The sequence below is a fragment of the Rhinolophus sinicus genome, linkage group LG03 (assembly GCF_036562045.2).
Source record: "Rhinolophus sinicus isolate RSC01 linkage group LG03, ASM3656204v1, whole genome shotgun sequence".
Lineage (NCBI taxonomy): Eukaryota > Metazoa > Chordata > Mammalia > Chiroptera > Rhinolophidae > Rhinolophus > Rhinolophus sinicus.
Window position 1 is genome coordinate 31,636,572 of NC_133753.1, and position 18,223 is coordinate 31,654,794.

The following is an 18,223-nucleotide window of genomic DNA, read 5'->3' on the forward strand; positions in this document are numbered from 1 at the left end:
ATTAGCAAAAAGAACGGCAAGTGCAAAGGCCCTGAGTTGAGTGGGAAAATGATGTCCAAGGGGAAGCAGAAACCAGACCAGGTAGTCTGTTTTTTATTCTGAATGTGATGGGACGCCAGTAGAGGGTTTTGAAGAGGGCTGACACGATCAGACTTACATTTTTAAAGGATGATTCTGGCTGCTGAATTAGGAACAGATGAGGGGGAAAGGTGAGAATCAGGGACACAAGCAAGAAGTTGCTATTGCAATTACGAAAATCCAGCCCTGAGGTGACGGTGGCTAAGATTATGGTATTGATGGTACTCTAGCAGGAAATGGTTGGATTCTAGATATATTAACATGAAGCACAGAGAAAACACAAGAGCTACAGACGACTGAGGTTTGGGGGTTGTGAAATGAAGCTGGAAAGACTGACAACTTTAAGTATTTTGAGGCACAGAGCAGATTTCATACTGATACAGTGAATTATTTACCAGATCTTATAAGGATTATAAAATAAGTGAGCATCTGAGACCTGAAGAAAGGAGTCTGAGGACAAATCGAAATGATACTTGTACCCAGCAGGTAGCAAGCTATGGGAACCCAGTACCCCAAGGTGATACAGGTAAAAAATATGTCAGCCCAAGAGGTTAAAAACAAAGAACAAAATGTTCTGTATTTTCTATGCTGTAATTTAAATGGGTCTAAGTTTGCAATTTTTTCCCCCTAAAAACAATTATAGCTTGAGTTCAGTTACACTGATTCCCTTAAAGCTTTTTCCTCGGCAGCAGGATTGTTTTTGAAGTTGCTTTAGCAGGGATATTCTTCCAACTGGAAAGATTTGTTTTAAAAGCTAACATTTAGGCCTCATTATGAGACTCGACCAGATTAGCAATAAGAGACATTTTAAAATGCACATAAACCACAACCAGCAAGAACTAAACAACTCGAAACACTAAAGCTACAAGTGGAAAGTTTTCTGCTCTGGTGAGAAAATAAAAACAAGACAGTTGTAATTAGGTCTCCATAAGTCCCTTGAAAACTCTTCCCTGCCTTGGATTTCTGGGTTGGCCACTAACTGAAAAAACCTAAAATGACAAGTAGAATAATGAAAGCCAAGTGTCAGGTCTGCCTGAAGTTAAAAAACTGTAAAAGAGGAGAGAAAAGTTAATACTCCCTCATCTGTCTTTATTTTAGGGTGATGGAGTTGTGATGAATTAAATAGTGGAAAGTGCTTTAATTTTTACAGCTCATTACTTCTGGAAAATTTAACCGATGTACTAGAACTTCTAATCATTGAAACCTCCTAAATTAACAAAAACTTCCTTGAGTTGCAGATGCCTCCCATTTCTATCCATGGCTCATAAGCTACACCATCCTAGTAAAGACTGGGGGTGCAAAGTGAGGCAGAAATAGGCACTTGGAGAAACACCCCTGACCCCTGAATAGTAGAACTATACACACCAAAGTCACACCATCCTCCATCAATAGTCTCTAAAATCTAAGGGAAGCTATAGCTCAATCTCGAAGTAAATGAAATCAATACTAGAGTGCCAACGAATGTAATAAGACAAAGTAGCAGTAAATCATTACATTTTCTCTGGCCTGAGGAACCGATACTAGTTAAATAGTAATAGCCAATTAGATCTGAACAGACACAAATGTAGTTTTAACTAAGTTGCTACTGGCATCTAGTGGGTAGATGCCAGGGATGCAACTAAATATTTTACAATGCACAGGACAGCCCCTCACAACAATTATTCAGCCCAAATGTTAATACTGCCCAAGGTTGAAAACCCTGCTATTCGCTAATAAAATTCAATTTGAGGGGGTTATCTCTTATTTCTAAGAGGCAAGAATCAAAGTAGAAATCATTTATACCAACCTGCCAATATGTGTTTGAATCGCTATGGACAAGAGTCTATTACCATCAGTTTTCTCCAGTTTAACTTCTCCCACATACAGCTGTAAAAGAGCCCCGTCAATCAAAGTCAAAGGTGCACATCCGTGTGGAATCATATTATCCGTGACGAGTCCTAGTCAGACTCATATTATCAGTGACGAATCCCAACATCCCTAAATAGTCACCCAGATCTTGTCCAGAGTCTTGTACCATTATTCTGAAAAAGTCCATTACAAATTCCAACTTGTCCTGTTTAATGCAACAGCACATTTTCAAACTTTGGCCATTTTATGACCAAGAAAAAAGCATTCCTAAAATATAACCTAGCAAGGACATTTCAACAGAAGCTGTAGGTAGGAAAAGGAGGCAGTAAAGGACATTCGGCTACACGGCTAAGAAATCCACATGACGAAAATAAAGCTGCCTGAGTCAACAAACATTGAAACACAGCACAAGCATAGAGTAACCCTCAGATGATTCGCAAAAGGTCCGCAGGACACACCTTTACGAAGTGATCAGAGAAAAACCAAGGACATTTGTCTTCAACATATAGGGCTTTTCTAAACAAGGACACAAATTTCTTTTGTCCCCCACCCCGAGAAAGAAATTATTCTTGCAAGATTTTAACAGTGCAGTACAACATGTCTTACTCCGTTTGCTTCATCTTCATTTTGCTCATTTATTGTTTCATTTAATTTGTTCATTACAACTTTTATACCGCTAAAAAATACATTTTCTGCAAAACTTAACACGTAATTCCTTGTAAAAAATAACTGAGGCCACCTAGTGTCCCAAGAAATACATGTTTCAAATCCCTAATTAGTTAAGTCAAATAAAAAGACTGAATTACCTTATTGTTGAAACTGATTGTTTTCACTGATATGTAATATAATAGCAAAAGCTACATCATATCAATACACAGAATAATCAACTAATATCAGCACTTTCCTTTATTAAGTTTAAGAATAAAATATACAAACTATATGAAAAGAATTATTATAATTTAATGAAAATATGTACTAAACTGGACAAGTACCTCAAATAATATTTAAAAGCTTACTGTGACTCTATTTTATGTTCTAATGAAAATTTATAATATAAAATTCTTCCATTCAATTCTCTCAAGCTCTAAGACCTAAGAAGGTAAAGGCAAAATGCTTGATATTCACAAGACATGAAAATAGCTAAAGAGCATAAAATTCTAATAAATCCTCTAATTCCCAGTGAGTATAAAGGCCATCATTAACCCATATACACAATGACACACTAACTGCTCACTTTAAGCTTCTAGATCAGGGTTTTATCAACTTCAGCACCACTGACATTTGGGCCAGATCATTCTCTGTGGTGGGGACTGTCCTTAGCAGCATCCCTGGCCTCCACCTCTAGATGCCACCAGCACACAGCCACTCCCCATATGACAACCAAAAATGTCTCCAGATATGTCCAACTGTTTCCTGAGAAGGAGGGAGGGGGGAAAACTGCCTCTGTCTGAGAAGCACTGATGTAGAGGGAATAAACGGAGCTGGGAAACTAGGTTGAATTCACCGAGAGGCTTCATAAAGAGGTAGGATTTCACGTGTTAGGTGAAGTGCATTACAGAAAGGTCACAAAGAGAAAAGCACTGTCAGAGTCTAGGTGTGCACAGCAGGTGGGGCAGGATCCTGAACAAGGAGCTGCCACCTCTAGCTCCACCCACAGGAGTGGGGGCAGCTTCTACCCAGATCCAACAAAGTGGTAACATTAAGAATAGAGATCACAGTCTTGCTAAACTTTCCATTTCCTTTCAAAAAGTCAGGCATCCAGATTTTTACGTGTAATTACCACATAAATGTGTTGGGAAGTAACCCAATTTCTAAAAGTAACTGTAAGCCCAACAAAACCTGTAACCACATTTGGCTTCTATTCTAGGCCACCATTTGGTCACCTTCAGCTGATAACAAGTTATGAGACATGACAGCGTGGCCTCAAGTATATGGATGTGTGAGGACCCAACGCCCAGAATTCGCCTATTTCAGGACTCCCTAAAGCACAGATTTGGCCATCAGAGCTGACTGTGGCCCCAAGTCCCAAGCAGACCTCATTCAGGGGGAATATGGAAAGAATGTGGAAGCCTGGGGGTCTCCACTTTCCTTATCAGAGGAAAGCCTCAAAAGACCTGGTCTTTCTTGCTTTTAGGGAAGACTAAAGGGAAATCTTGGGTAGAAAGGGCTTGGGTCTAAAAGGCTGCTTACTATTGATAAACAAGCAGTGACTAGTACTCAAGCACCAAAACCCTTAACATGATCATTTATCATGTTAAACTCATGCAAGGTGGTGAAGAGAAAGTCCTGACAGGCTCTGGCAAAACCGTTACAACATGTCCCCTATTTCCTGATACTCACTAAGTATCAGCAACTGAGGCTGTACCTCACCTGCCCAGGGTTCAGGGGAAGAACTTTTCATCAAGGAAAAAGAAAAAAAGCTTAGCTAACAAAGCAAGAAAGTTTGGCCTGTCTCCAACCAGTCAAAACTGGACTATAACCTTGAGAAGGACTTTCTGAAGAGAATCTGTCTGGGTACCTCCAAACTGATTGGGTTCATTCGTCTCCTAAGAGGGAGCCAAAAATCAGTGGATACAAATCTGTAATTCCTTTTAGCAAGGAAGGGACAAGCCCTGGGTGAAGAAAGAAAACATACCATCAAGTCTCTACCCCTAGCCTAGGGACTCTTGCTCAAGTCACTGCACTTCTGGTTAAAGTTTCATTAACTGCACGCTGGAGGGAGGAGTGGTCTGGGTGGCTGAGGAATAATCCTGGCTGTGATAACGTTTGCCAACTGCTTCTAAAAGGTCAAAGATTTACAGAGTGTCAGGAGCCACCTTTTGATAAACGGTCGAGGGGAGCAAACTGAACAGTGCAGGAGAGCTGGGGGCTTCCTGCCATGGATCGGACATCAGAGGACACGGTTGGAACTACAGTGGTATACAGGTTTCTCCGGAGAGTCTTACACTCTTTTACGCTTCTCAGCAACCCAAGGAGGTAGACAGTGTTATCATCATCCCCACCGGCCAGAAGAGGAAAGTGAGGCTGATGAACTTGCCCAGGCCACACCAGGCTTTAATCTCATCCTGGCCTTTCCCGTGTCAGTCAGAGGATTGACCTTTTTCCCTCAGCATCTCCGTGCCAGGTCATCCTGATCTCCCTTCTTCCAGAAGATTTTTCATGCAAAGGGAGATGTAATAAGGGACCACACATCCCCGCTCAAAGCCCTACTGTTCAAATCCCAAACTACTTGATCCCAACCATCTGGATGGATGATGGACATTGATTCTCGGACCACACCCTTAGTCAGGATTCGCCACGGCCACAGCAACTGGCTACCAGCTCTGGACTCTGCCACACCCCAGCTATGACACTCCCAACGGCCTGGCTAAGAGGCCCATTTAAAACCTAGCAGAAGGTCCCACCTCTGAGGAACTCGCACTTTCTTTCTGCACAGGCTCCCAGAGTCAAGCCAGCTTTGACATTCAAGGTTCCATGTCATTTCTGAAAGGCCTGCACTTTGGAGCATGTTACAGGCAAATATTTTTAAGCACAAAAAGGCCTATAGGTATTTCATCTACAGGACAAAATAAAAGGCATATCAACATTCAGTAGCCTTTGAAGCCCGCAAACAGATCCAACTCGCTCTGCTCAACCCACAAAAACTCAGAGCACCTTCTCTCGGTGGCCTGCCAAGTGGCAAACCACCTGTCTCTTTACAGCCTGTCTTTCTAGAAAAGACTTAAGAAAAATGCCACGAATGGAGGGAAGAGGCTCGATTATAGCAAAAAAAAAGAGAAGGGAAGGTCAAACAAATCACACAAAATTTAGTAGGCCCCACTATGAAAAGCACACATATGTAAGAATTGTGGTTTCTAGTCTAAAACTCAAATCAGGGTGGGTTTCCTAACACTTTAACTTACACCCCTTTGTATCACCTCGTTAGGGGCACCAGCACCTTCCTTAAACCAGGCTGGGCTCTCTCATCAATGTCAGTTCACCTCGCTCAGCTCCTCTGCTCACGATCAGCTTCCTGAGACCATCACTGCTGACCCCAAGGCAGTGGCTTTATAACTGGTCAGGTTACAAGTCCATGACACAGGCTGTGTGGTTTTGGTCAAGAATCCTCTTCCCTATTATACAGAAAGGTGTGTGATCCCACCACCTTCAAATCTTTGCCCACAACTCACTTTTATAATGAGTTTAACTCCCATATTTAAAATTGCAACCTCCATGCCTCAGAAATCTCTGTGCCTCTTTCCTGCTCTGGCTGGCTCTCTCTCACACTTCTACCACCTCACATCGTTTTACCTATTTTATTGTCTAGCTCTACCCATCAGGACGCAAACGCCATGAGGGGAGGGATTTGGGCTGTTCTGTTCACTGTTCCAGTCTCATGGATTTGAAGAGAGCCTGGCATATAGGAGGCACACAGATATTTGTTGAATAAATGAGCATCTAAGAAAGACACACACTTGTCTCTAACCCTCAGATCTCCCCCAACTGTCATATTCAGGCTGGTACCTTGGAATTCCCCTTAAGGGAGAAATGGTGTGTGTGGGGGGGTGTTCCTCCCAAAAGGAGATAATTTGGCAACAAAAGCCAGATTTCCCACAGGGTAGAATAGGCAGAGACGGAATCTAGAATAATGAACTTTGTCTAGTCTTAGCTAAGAGGAAGATATAAAGGGAGAATAAGAACAGTAAATAAAAGTCAGGGATGGCCTTCTCAGCAAAGTGGGCAGCATGGCAGTGAGAAGACTACTATAAAGAAAAAAGATTAGTTTATGAAATTCCTTTCAGCGAAGTATTAAGCGCCTGATAAAGTGATAAACACCATGTCCCGGGTGAAGACCTTGGTTCCAGTTGAGCCTCTGCCATTAACCAGCCTAGTAACCGATGGCCACATCACATCACATTTCTTGCCTCAACTATTTCCTCAGCTGCAGGATGGGATGTGAGGAGTGGACCGGACTTTGGAGACATTCTGACTGGAACTCATGAGCTGCTTTACCTTTCCTCCTTCCAAGGAGGGGACTTTACAATTCAAACACTACATCAAGGAAGAAACTGCCCAGGGCACTTGAAAGCTTGCAAATTTGTCCCAGAGACCCAATAATTGATGGCAATCAAGGAAGATGACATGTAAACTTGGGAATGAGGGACCCTTTCCTTGGATTCTTAGACCCCTGGCTACAATATAGGAAGTTCACTTACCTTTCCTTTCAAGAATATCCTGGCCTGGCAAGAGAGGAAAGGCCCCACCCAGAGCCTCCACCTACAGCTCAACGCGCTCAAGCTGTAAGAACCACTGTCTTCAGGATACCCCAAGCGTCAGCTACAGCCTCAGCAGGAGCCGGAGGACCGCACTATCCCATGAACCAGGCAAGCTGTCCCCCTTGCAGAGCTCCCCCCTCTGAGAAAGTGTGAGTACAACCAGCTCCTGGAGTCAAGCTCTCCACCAAGGTTGAGATACCAGTGTGTGGCAGTGTCTGAAAGAGCCATTTTCTAAGTACATTGAAGAAAAATCTTCTGTAAGCACAGAGGCCTTAGAGCCTTTTTTTTTTCTTTCTGATGGTAAGAGGCCTTAGTCTCAATGCTCCATCATGAATTGTGTTAGTAGGAACTGATTGCTCAACTACGGGGCACTGAAAGGTTAGCTCTGACAACTGAGCGGGCTGGGAGAGATTCTTCCAATACCTGGAATAGTCTTCCCAGAAAATGCTTTCAACACCTATGGCCAAATCACTGCCATACTGCTCTTCAATGATGAGAACTGCACTTAGATGTAAGGTTTTACATAAGTGCTTCTCAAAGAGTTTTCACATACTGAGTCCAGTGGCTTATTGTTAGCAATTCTAATTAAATCAGTCTGGAGTGGGCACCAAGCATTGATAGTTTTCAAAAGCTCCTTATGAGTGCGAATTAGTAAAACTACCCTGGAAAAGATTGGCAATTTCTACTAAAGCTGACCATACGTATGTCCTATTACTCCGCAATTCTACTCTTAGATACGTAACCAACAGAAATGCATATGTTTCACCAAGTGGCATGCAAGAGAATGCTCATAACAGCACTAGTCACAATCATCGAAAACTAGAAACCCGAATTTCCATGGGTAAGTAAACAATGGCATATTCATACAGTAGAATACAATACAACCATGAGAGTAAATGGACTACAACCACATGCAACATGGAATCACCTCAGAAACACAATGAGGATCGAAAGAAGCCAGACACAGAAGACTTTATAATGTATGATGCCACTTAAAAGTGCAAAAGCAGGTGACACTAATCTACAGCGTTAGAAGTTAGAATAATGACCTTTGTGGCGGTGGTGACTGGATGAGACTGAAAGGAGGGCTTCTGGGGTGCCAATAATGTGATTTTTTGAACTGGGTGCTAGTCACTCAAGTAAATTCAGTTGTGAAAAAATTCATTGAGCTATATACATATGATAGGTGCACTTTTAAAAATACGTATTCGTTCTTAAATAAAAGTAACAAAAAAATAGCTCCCTAAGGGATTTTAATGTGCAGCTAATGTTGAGAGCCATTGAAATCGATCTCAAGGCAGCTATCACTGTCAAAAAGATAGTGAGTCAATCATCCATGTATACATTAACTACAGTTGTCCTTGAACAACATGAGGGTTTGGGGCACTGCTCCCACTCTATCAAATATCTGAGTATAACTCCTTGACTCTCCCAAAACATAACTACAATTGTCCCTGGGTATCTGTGGGGAATTGGTTCTAGGAAGCCCCCTCCCCATGCAGATATCAAAATCCAAGGATGCTCAAGTCCCTCATATAAAATGGCCTAGAACAATGCATACAGTCAGCCAGCTCTCTGCGTCCGTGGATTCCCAACTGTAGGTTGAAAACACTGTTTTTGATCTGTGGTCGAATCCACGTCTGTAAAACCTGGGGATATGGAGAGCCGACTGTATATTTATTGAAAAAAAAATTTGCGTATAAGTGGACCTGCTCAGTTCAAACCCTTGTTGTTCATAGGTCAACTGTAATCACTAATCATTAATATAGCTAGCAAGTATTGAATGAACACTTATGTGCCAGGGACAACTGTAAATGCTCTTCAGTTAATAACTCATTTAACTCTCCAAACAACTCAGTGGCCTAGATATTATCTTTATTTTACATTTGAGGAAATTTCGGGACAGAGAGGTTACCAAATTTGCTTAAAGCCACAAAACTAGTAAGGAATGAAAGAAGATTTATAGGTGTTTTGGATACAGACAAAAACAAAACAATGCATGTATTTGCCCTTATGGTGCTTACAAACATATTTAACCTGTTCTCCATCCAACCAAAACATATCCCATAAGCACCTATTCTCAGTAGCTTGCCAAAAAGCAAACCTATATTATCTCTTCACAAATCTTTTCAAAAGGAAGGTTTCATCAAGGAAGAGCCACTGCTAAAGAGACTGGCATGAACATAAGTCAGTGAAAAGTAAAGGTCAAACAGAAACAATGCAATTCAGTAAACCACACGTTGGAAAGCACTCCTAAGTATTGTGCTTTCTACTCTAAAAGTCTAGAGTTCCTCCTTGCCAATGTGAGAGATTCACCACCAATTCATTTGTCTCACCTTTGTGCACCATCTCTGCCTTCCAGGAAACAATCATTTTGCCCCAAGGTTGGATTTCACCACCAATGACTATCATTCACTCAAAAATTTCTACTCACAAAATTAGAGGTTCATAGGACAAGTATTGTTGCCAACTACAGCAGTTTTTAACTTGTGAGGTTCAAGGTACCAAGAACAGTCACCAGGAGGATCACACAAAATATATCCTTTCTCTTCTACTCTCATCTTTCCCCAGTAGTCACCTTCCAGACAAAAAAGCAGAGGGGTGTTACTTTCTGGAAGCATGGCAATCATATCCACTAGTTAAGCATTCAGATTTCTTGTAGGAGTAAATCAGGCAGAGGTCAAACGGAATAGGGAATATTGTCAGGACTCAAATGCCAAACTAGAAAGTAACTTTAGGGCCAGGACACGGAGATGGCCATTAGCTAAGGAGCATGAAATTGAAGGGAAAATCGGGTTCCACTTAGCAAATGATGACTGGTGTAGTGGGAAAAGTTCTGGGCTGGAAGGAGACCTCTGTCACCTCACTAATCTCAGTTGCGTCACCTCACTAATCTCAGTTGCCTCACCTCCAAATTACAGGGGAAAGGGGTAAACTGAATGAGTTCTGACGCTGGTGCTGCAGGCAGCCCCAACTACTCTCTTTTTTGGCAAAGTCGTCAACAGCCGCACTTTTGGGAGCATAGTCGGGCCAGGTAAGAAGACTTGTCCCAGAAGCACAGGAGCCAGCGGGCAAAGTAAACAGGCAGCCCCTTTTCAAACGCAGATAGTGCCCGGGGCCCTCGGCTGCAGGAGACCGCTATTCAGGTGTGACGGGCTCAGGACAAGCTCCCCCTTCCCCACCCGGCTCGCTTGACTTTCCGTTACAAGTCTCCCTTCCTCAAAAAGTGGGTCCGTTGCTGACCTACACACCCTGCTCAGGGCCCTCTTGCAGCCCAACACGCCCTAACGACAGATGCTTACGCAGAGACCACCTTTCCGTTCAAGATTTCCGCCGGCGCCATGACCTTTATTAGTCCGCTGCCCACAACGAACACCGCCAAAATCCAGGTACGACTCCCTACAGTGCCGCGGGGTACAGCGCAACCCACGTGCTTAGCGATCGCCCATGAAGAGCTTGCCACAGCGCCTGCGCACCGCCGCCGGACGTGGATGCGCGTGCGCAGTTCTTGAGGCTGTATTTCCCTGAAGGAGCGGAGGGGTGTGGTTCTGCAATGAGGGTAGACGATGAGGAAACTCGGTGATGCCTGGAGGGAAGAATTGACTGGCTGGTGGAAAGAGCCGTTAATCGTGTGGGGCGGGGAACCCGCTGAAGTAGAGGGTCGGGCCTCCATTCCAGCGAATGGGGAGCGGAGACCGCGGGGAGGGGCGGTCTCGCGGGAAAACAGTTTCGCGGGCGCGGGAGCGAGGAGTGGCTCCGGGTCACTCCTGGGCGCAGTTGGACAAGTTGCCAGGGGCTCAGGGCGCGGGGCTTCCCCAGGAGGAATCTGACCGGGCTCCCGTTCCGGGGCTTGGTGCGGCGCCCGGCTGGCCTGTAAAGGTTAAGCCTACGGAGTGGGGGGCGGCTTCCGGCGTTCTCACCCACCGGCGCCGGGAGATTGGTGTCGCGACCTCCACCCCAATGCTGAGTCGGAGGGTCTGGGTGGCGCCCGGAACTGTTTTAGTCTCTTCTGGTGACTGATGCTCCGCCAAGGTTGAAATCCACCCCGCTGTTTTAGGAGCCGGAGCGGCTCAGTGGCCAGTGCAGGAGGGTCGTCAGCTTTGCAAGACTAGATTTTGTCAGATCCCCACTCAAATCTGGGGCTCCATGTAAATTAGATGCCAAGTGATCAACAAGGGCGGACACTTCCTCCCCAGACGCCGGCTCTGGAGAATAAGTGAGATTGGGCGTTTGCTTGGGGGGCAGGATGGGAAGACCCAGGCATCTGGAATGTTTGTGAAGACGGGTCCTATAAGTTTCTGGAGTCCTGTGAGTTAGGTTATACTTATCCCAATATAATTCAGAATGTAAGTTGTTCAGGTCACTTAATTTCCGCCCCCCCCCCAGCTTTTTTGAGGAACTAACTGACATACTCTTATATTCACTATGCTGTAGGTTAGATCCCCAGAATTTATCTTAGAAGTTTGTAGCCTTTGAAGAACAACTCATTTCCCCCACCATCCTTGCCCCTGGCAACCATCATTCTACTCTATTTGAGTTCGGCCTTTTTAGACTCCATATATAAGTAATAATATCTTACAGTATTTGTCTTTCTTTGTCTTCACCTAGCGTGTTGCTCTCAAGATGTCCTGCTCTCCATGTTTTCTTGTAAATACAGAGGGTGCCAAAAAAATGTATACACATTTTAAGAAAGGAAAAACTGTTGAAATTATAATAATATATACCAGTGACATGATAAATACAAGTCATGTGTATACATATTTTGGGCACCCTGGTATATGTGATCATATTTTCTTTATTCATACATCCATTGATGGACACAGGTTAGTTCCATGTCTTGGCTACTGTGAATGCTGCAATGAACATGAGAGTGAAGTTATCTCTTCAAGATAGTGATTTTGTTCAAGTCATTTTGAATTTAACTAAATATCTGTTGCTTTTTTAAACCATTACTTAGGGTGGCCTGTTTCAAGTAACGCTTAGGCTCATCTATTGAACTTGATTCATTTTTTTAAATTTCTGAGCTTTTGGTAGGTGGCTTTTGCCTTATTCCTAAATTCTGGAGATATTTTATCCCATGTATGGAATTAGAGATTCTCTTTTTTGCTTTAAAAAGAGTTTTACTGAGGTACAATTTACATGCTGTAAAATTCACCTGATTCAAATGTGATTTTTAGTACATTTACAGAGTTGTGCAACCATCACCATAATAGAATTAGACAATCTTTGGTGAATTTTTTATTTTAATTGCTTTTAATTTACCATTCTTAAAGTTTGTAGAAGTGATACTTTAGAGGTAAACTTAACATATAATATAGTATAAGGAGCTCTGAACACATACCCTCACATAACCTCATACCTGAACAAGTGAAATTAACAGGAAAATTAAAGCCAACGTTCCTGGTAAATTGCAGGTAGTGAAATTTGTGTGGCTTATAATACCAAATAGATATTGACTACTTCAGCTGTCTTTGGCTGAGGAAGATGGCATAAATTCCAATTTGCAGATGGAGAAACAGCCTTTGAAGGATAACGTGCTCCAGGCTGCAGAGCTGTGCCTGAGATAGGCCCCAAACCTGGATGTGTCGTCTCTAAATATACTGCCTTTTCCTCGACAGCACAATTTTCGACTACAATATTTTTATGTGACTTGTACAATGCATTCATTCATTGAGCCAATAGTTATTGAATGGCTACTGTACCAACAACAAGACACCGCTGTAGCTGATCATAGTAAACCAACAAAGTTCCTGCCCTCAGCTAATGTTCTGGTTGGGGAGACAGTGATCAAAAGAAATACATACTCTAATTTTAGATATTGAGACATGGCCATTTGTGAAAAATAGACAGGCTTAGAGGGTAGGGAATGGTTGTGGGAGCTAGGAGAGTGCTGTTTTGGAAATGTGATAAGAGAGGCTTGCTTCTCTGGGAAACCTGACTTGAGCAGAAACCTGAATGAAGAAAGGGTGTAAGAGAAAGAAAGCAAGGATTTGGTTTGAGCAACTGGAAAGATGGAGTTGCCATTACTGAGTTGAAATAAGGTAACACTGGAAGGAACAGGTTTCTAATTCAGTTTTTTGATTTTTTTTTTAAGATTTTATTGGGAAGAGAAACAGGACTTTATTGGGGAACAGTGTGTACTTCCAGGACTTTTTTCCCAAGTCAAGTTGTCTGTTCAGTCTTAGTTGTGGAGGGTGCAGCTCAGCTCCAGGTCCAGTTGTCTTGCTAGTTGCAGGGGGCGGAGCCCACCATCCCTTGTGGGACTAGAGGAGTTGAACTGGCAACCTTGTGGTTGAGAGCCCACTGGCTCTTGTGGGAATTGAACCGGCAGCCTTTGGAGTTAGGCGCATGGAGCTCTAACCGCCTGAGCCACCAGGCTGGCCCTAATTCAGTTTTTAAAGTTTTTAGATGCTTCTTAGAAATCCAAATGTCTACGTGTGATACTCAGAAATGACAGATAATGATATTTAAATCCATTAGATTAGATGAGAGCCCACAAAGGGAATCGGTGTCAGTAGAGAGAGGATCAGAGACTGATCCCTAGCACACTTCGATGTTTAGAATTCAAGAATATGAGGAAAAACCAGGAGGCCAGATTGAAAAGGAGAGTCCAGTGTGTTATCAGAAAAACCCTGAGAGCATGCAGTTTTAGAAGACAGGTGAAGAAAGTGTATCACAGGAAAAGGGATAACAAATTCTGTCAAATATATTGCAGGTCAAATAAGATTAAAACTGAGAATCGATCATTTAACAGAGAACAGAAAGACAAAATGTCTTTATTCAAATGCTCTTAATGGGAGTTGCTTGAAAAAAATACGTTTTTTTCAGAAGCTCAATTTTTCAAGCTTTTTGAGAGTAATTTGATATATCTAGCAAAACCTTAAATGTGTGCTTTTTTTGACCTTGTAATTCCACTTTTAGGAATTTATCCTAGGGTAATATTTACACATATACACAAAGATAAATGTGTAAAAATGTTCCCCACAGCATTGAATTCAATAGAGAACAATAAAATCTCCATTTGAAGATGGATGCAGTTCAAAGAACAACAGATACATATCTGTAGACATACTGTAAGATAGCTTTTAAACACTTAAATGATAAAGGCAGGTTATCCAATAAAATGTATAATACAATTTAATTTATGTTAATAAATATATCCAAACATTAACAAACATTGCCCCTCATTTACCTCCTCATTACTGTCACTTTAGCCTATTTTATTCATAGCACTTACTCTCTAAAATGATTTTATTTGTATACTTGTTTACTATTTTTTTCTTTTTTCACCAGACTCTAAGCTTTATAAGAAATTTCCTGTCTTGTTCATACTTACATTCCTGCTGCTTGGAGATGTAATTTTAAAAATCTAATTTCAGAGGAAAAAATATTCCTTATTTTCCTAGTTTAGTTATTAACTGTTACTCTCATTTCTATGAATATCACTAACTTTCTCCCTGCCTCATTTTTATCGTATATAAATGAAGATAGTGAGACAGTTGTTCTCAACCCTAACGTCACATTAGAATTACCTGTGTAGTTTTAAAAAACTACTTATGCCCAGGCTTCACCATAGACCAATTAAGTCAGAATTTGGGATAGGCTCGGGGTATCCGTATTTTTTGGAGTTTTCTTTGAAATTCTAATGTGTGGGCAGAGTTAAGGACTAACTGATATTTGAAGTATAATCCTAGTGATTGTGGTATCAAGCATACATGATAGGGACATACTTTTTCTGATGTAAAAGTATTTCTCTTGAATAGAAGACATGCTTTTCAGACAAATTATCTTTGCTTCAGGGATAGTAGATGGAATCATCATTTTTCTCATCTCAAAGTACTTCTCCTTTGATGAGGTGTAGGTATTGGAATATAAAAATTCTATTCTAAGAATTTCTCAAAGACCCAAGATATGAGTTCATACTTGCTGGAATGCTTACTTTCAGTGGGATCACTTTCTTAAGAGTTCTTAAGTTGACTAATGCTTGATGAAAACACTTTGTGTTTTCACTTCATTAATTAGGGAAATAAAAACCCACAAACTTACTGTGTCACTTTAGGAGGTCCCCCTTTCCCTTCTTTGGCCTTCTTGTGATGCATTCACCTAGCAACAGCTCCTTTCATGTGCAAACATTCTACTGGTAACTTGTGCACGGAAGTCACTCATATTGGACAATTCAGGGTTTTTTTGAGGGGAACTGACCTTGGATTTGGAATTTCTCTTGTGCCTGATATGGTAAAAATTTATGGTTCTTACTTTCTACTAAATGAGGCATAGCAGACCGTATCTTTCTAATTTGAATATTGATAAATCTGAGTGGATAAAAAATCGACATGTACAAACCTAAAATTACAGAATAATTGTCATATTGCTGTATTTTGTTTATTTTTACTTGAGACTCCTAATACATTTTAATTATATGTTTATAAGGTTAGTTTGTGAGAACAGTACTATCTATATAACTTAATTTTGTATTAAGAGTTTATTTTTTTCCTGTTGTATTCTTCAGTTATTCAATCTGTAGTTTTTGTACCTAGTATGGCATGATAGAGAACTCAGAAATAGGTCCTGTTCTTGGGTACCTTTAGGAGAAATAAAATTTTTACATATTGAATGATATAACAATCAAAAGAAAAGTATAGATCATATACTATAAGAGTTAGAAGGAGGGAGAGAAATTCCTTGCGGGAATCAAGGAAAGAGGTGGTACTTGAACTGATACTGGAGGATTTATATGTTCCTGCTTCTGGGAATATACGTGGGCCCACACAGTAGTTTGTTTCTTAGAGGCAGTATGAGTGAGACTTACTAAGTTGTTTTTAATAGAGTGTAAGATTCATAAAATGGTAAAGAAATAAGAGAAAAGGATAGGATTCTTAAGAAGACCTTTGTCTCTGGCACCATTCTTGTTCAGGACTGAGGAGCAGTTTATTCTCCCTTTTCATTCACCGAAACTTACATTGTTCTTTGATTCTCTTCTTTGGTTCTTAGAAAAAGAATTGATATAGTAATGATTTTAGGTATCAAGTTATGAAACAGGAAAAGACTAAAGTCTCATCAGAGACACGTGCACTTCAGTAATTGCCTTCAATATCATTACATCTAGAGTGAATTAATAAAGGAATTTCAATATGAATTTCAGCGTTAGTGAAGAAAACAAGGCCTTCATGCTTTCTGTTCCATGTTCTTCAAATCACACCATCCTCATTTTTTTCTCCTCTTAGGAAAATTCCTCTCATTCTGGGACTGCTCAGTTTTCTGGGAGATACGACCCACCAAAGGAAACATACCCCTCTCACATGCAGTTCATCTAGTGCAGTTTCTATGTGCTGTTTTTGTTTTGTTTTTTTCCAGAATATATTCCATAATCTTAAAAAAGAAATTATCTTATTGCTTAATAAAACATATGGGCATTAATTTGGAAGATGTCTTTTCACTATTTTATTTTCACTTTAGAAAAGATATTTTATGGAATTGAACTAGGCAGGGAAAATGGATTCAAGGCAGTACTGAAGTTCTTGGGATATTGAATTTATAAAAATTATAACGTGAGATTACATTTTATGTTATATAAGTTAACTTTGTGTTAAGTTATATGATCTACCAAATGCTACATTATTTTTTATCTTTTGGATGAATCTTTTTTATTTTCCCCCCCTAGCTGTCATAACTGCATATTTCCATTATATTTTCTTTTAGCTGAATCTTTAGGGATGTAGTTAGCATTTCAGACAAATAAATTGAAAATGAAGGAAATTTGCAAGTAAGGTGTCTAAAGGTATGATTCACAAGAAGCACGTAAGTGTGATATCATGAGTGCACACATGTATATTCGCAGGCCATTTCAGCCAGTTGTAATGTAAACTGTTTTGATACTCTCTTCAGAAACCAGATCTGCCTTGTCTCCAGGCAGCAGGTTCTGTGGGTGGCTCCTTCTGAGGTCAGGCTAAACTGTAAGGATCTGAAGTAGAAACCTTCCCAAAGACATTGCCGTTGACACTGGGCAGTATCTCTTCCTGACTGCTCTATGCAAACTCCCGCTGGAAGTATCTTGGTTTACCATTACTACATCTGTTTTATGCTTCTTTTATCTCTAATATGCCAGGCCCTCTCCAGTGTTTAAACCACTCAGATCTAGGAAGGCTCGCTACTGGCCAAAGGCTAAGCCAAAAGAAGTCAGGCATCTTATCAGCTCACACATCTGAAAAAATAGCCCAGTGGTGAGCCGTACTCTGGTTATTTTATCCCCATACTCAGAAGGTAGGGACAAAACAATCTGCTGCACGATTGAGAGCTATAAGAAAGGAAAGTCCAGTTCTGATTGCCCACTCGCCTATGCTAGCACTCGTGGCTAATGAATGATGAACGTCATGAGGTCAAATGATCTCTCCTTTTGATTCTTGGCTTGACTCTAGAACAAGGAGCAGTAAAACATCTAAATCTAATGGAACCTCAAAGTGCATTTTACTTATTTTTGCCTTTTTGATGGTTCTGACATTTCACTAAGGCCTACAATCCCAAAACAATATAAAAACAGATTATAAAGGGTCTCTGAGTTAATTTGATCCAACTCCATTATTTAGTAGGTTAGACAGCTGAACAGTAGAGAGATGCCACCAGTGATTTAGGGACAGAACTAAATAGTCTGATTCCCATCATCTTTCTAGTATACCGTATTACCCCTGCTTTATTAGGCATAGACCCTAATGAGAATCTTTCTGGAAATTAAATATCCTCTTTAAGACCACTAGAAAGATGCACCCAATCTGTAGCTTGTAGCTCTTAGGAGATGAAATCTGAACTGGGGGTGAGAATGGGGACTTAGGGGAATAGTTTATTTCTTCCATCTATTGGCTTTAAATGAGAACAAGAAGCCTAGTTTCTTCGCTAGGAAAGGAAATGTATTACATTAAAAGTAAGTCAACAGGATGAATGGAAAAATAAAATTAATATATGTAGGTATATATACACAGTGGATTATTATTTAGCCTTTAAAAAGAAGGAAATCCTACCATCTTCAATAACATGGATGAACCTGGAGG

General features: G+C 41.0%; 2 protein-coding genes across 3 annotated transcripts in view; one reads left to right on the plus strand and one right to left on the minus strand.

The window, feature by feature from the left end:
- MTHFD1 (methylenetetrahydrofolate dehydrogenase, cyclohydrolase and formyltetrahydrofolate synthetase 1) overlaps positions 1-10,854 on the minus strand; it is a 52,973-nt gene extending 42,119 nt beyond the window's left edge. Inside the window, exon 1 of one of the 2 annotated variants that reach the window (XM_019733300.2) lies at positions 10,484-10,854. In XM_019733300.2, the coding sequence (XP_019588859.2) occupies positions 10,484-10,854 (371 nt within the window). The remainder of the gene's footprint in view (positions 1-10,483) is intronic. The other variant, XM_074327367.1, reaches the window with a different exon arrangement.
- Positions 10,855-10,905: 51 nt separating this feature from the next.
- Positions 10,906-18,223, plus strand: part of LOC109448241 (uncharacterized) — a 38,806-nt gene continuing 31,488 nt past the window's right edge. Inside the window, exon 1 of the mRNA XM_074327375.1 lies at positions 10,906-11,489. Within this exon, the coding sequence (XP_074183476.1) occupies positions 11,451-11,489 (39 nt within the window). The 5' untranslated portion in view covers positions 10,906-11,450. The remainder of the gene's footprint in view (positions 11,490-18,223) is intronic.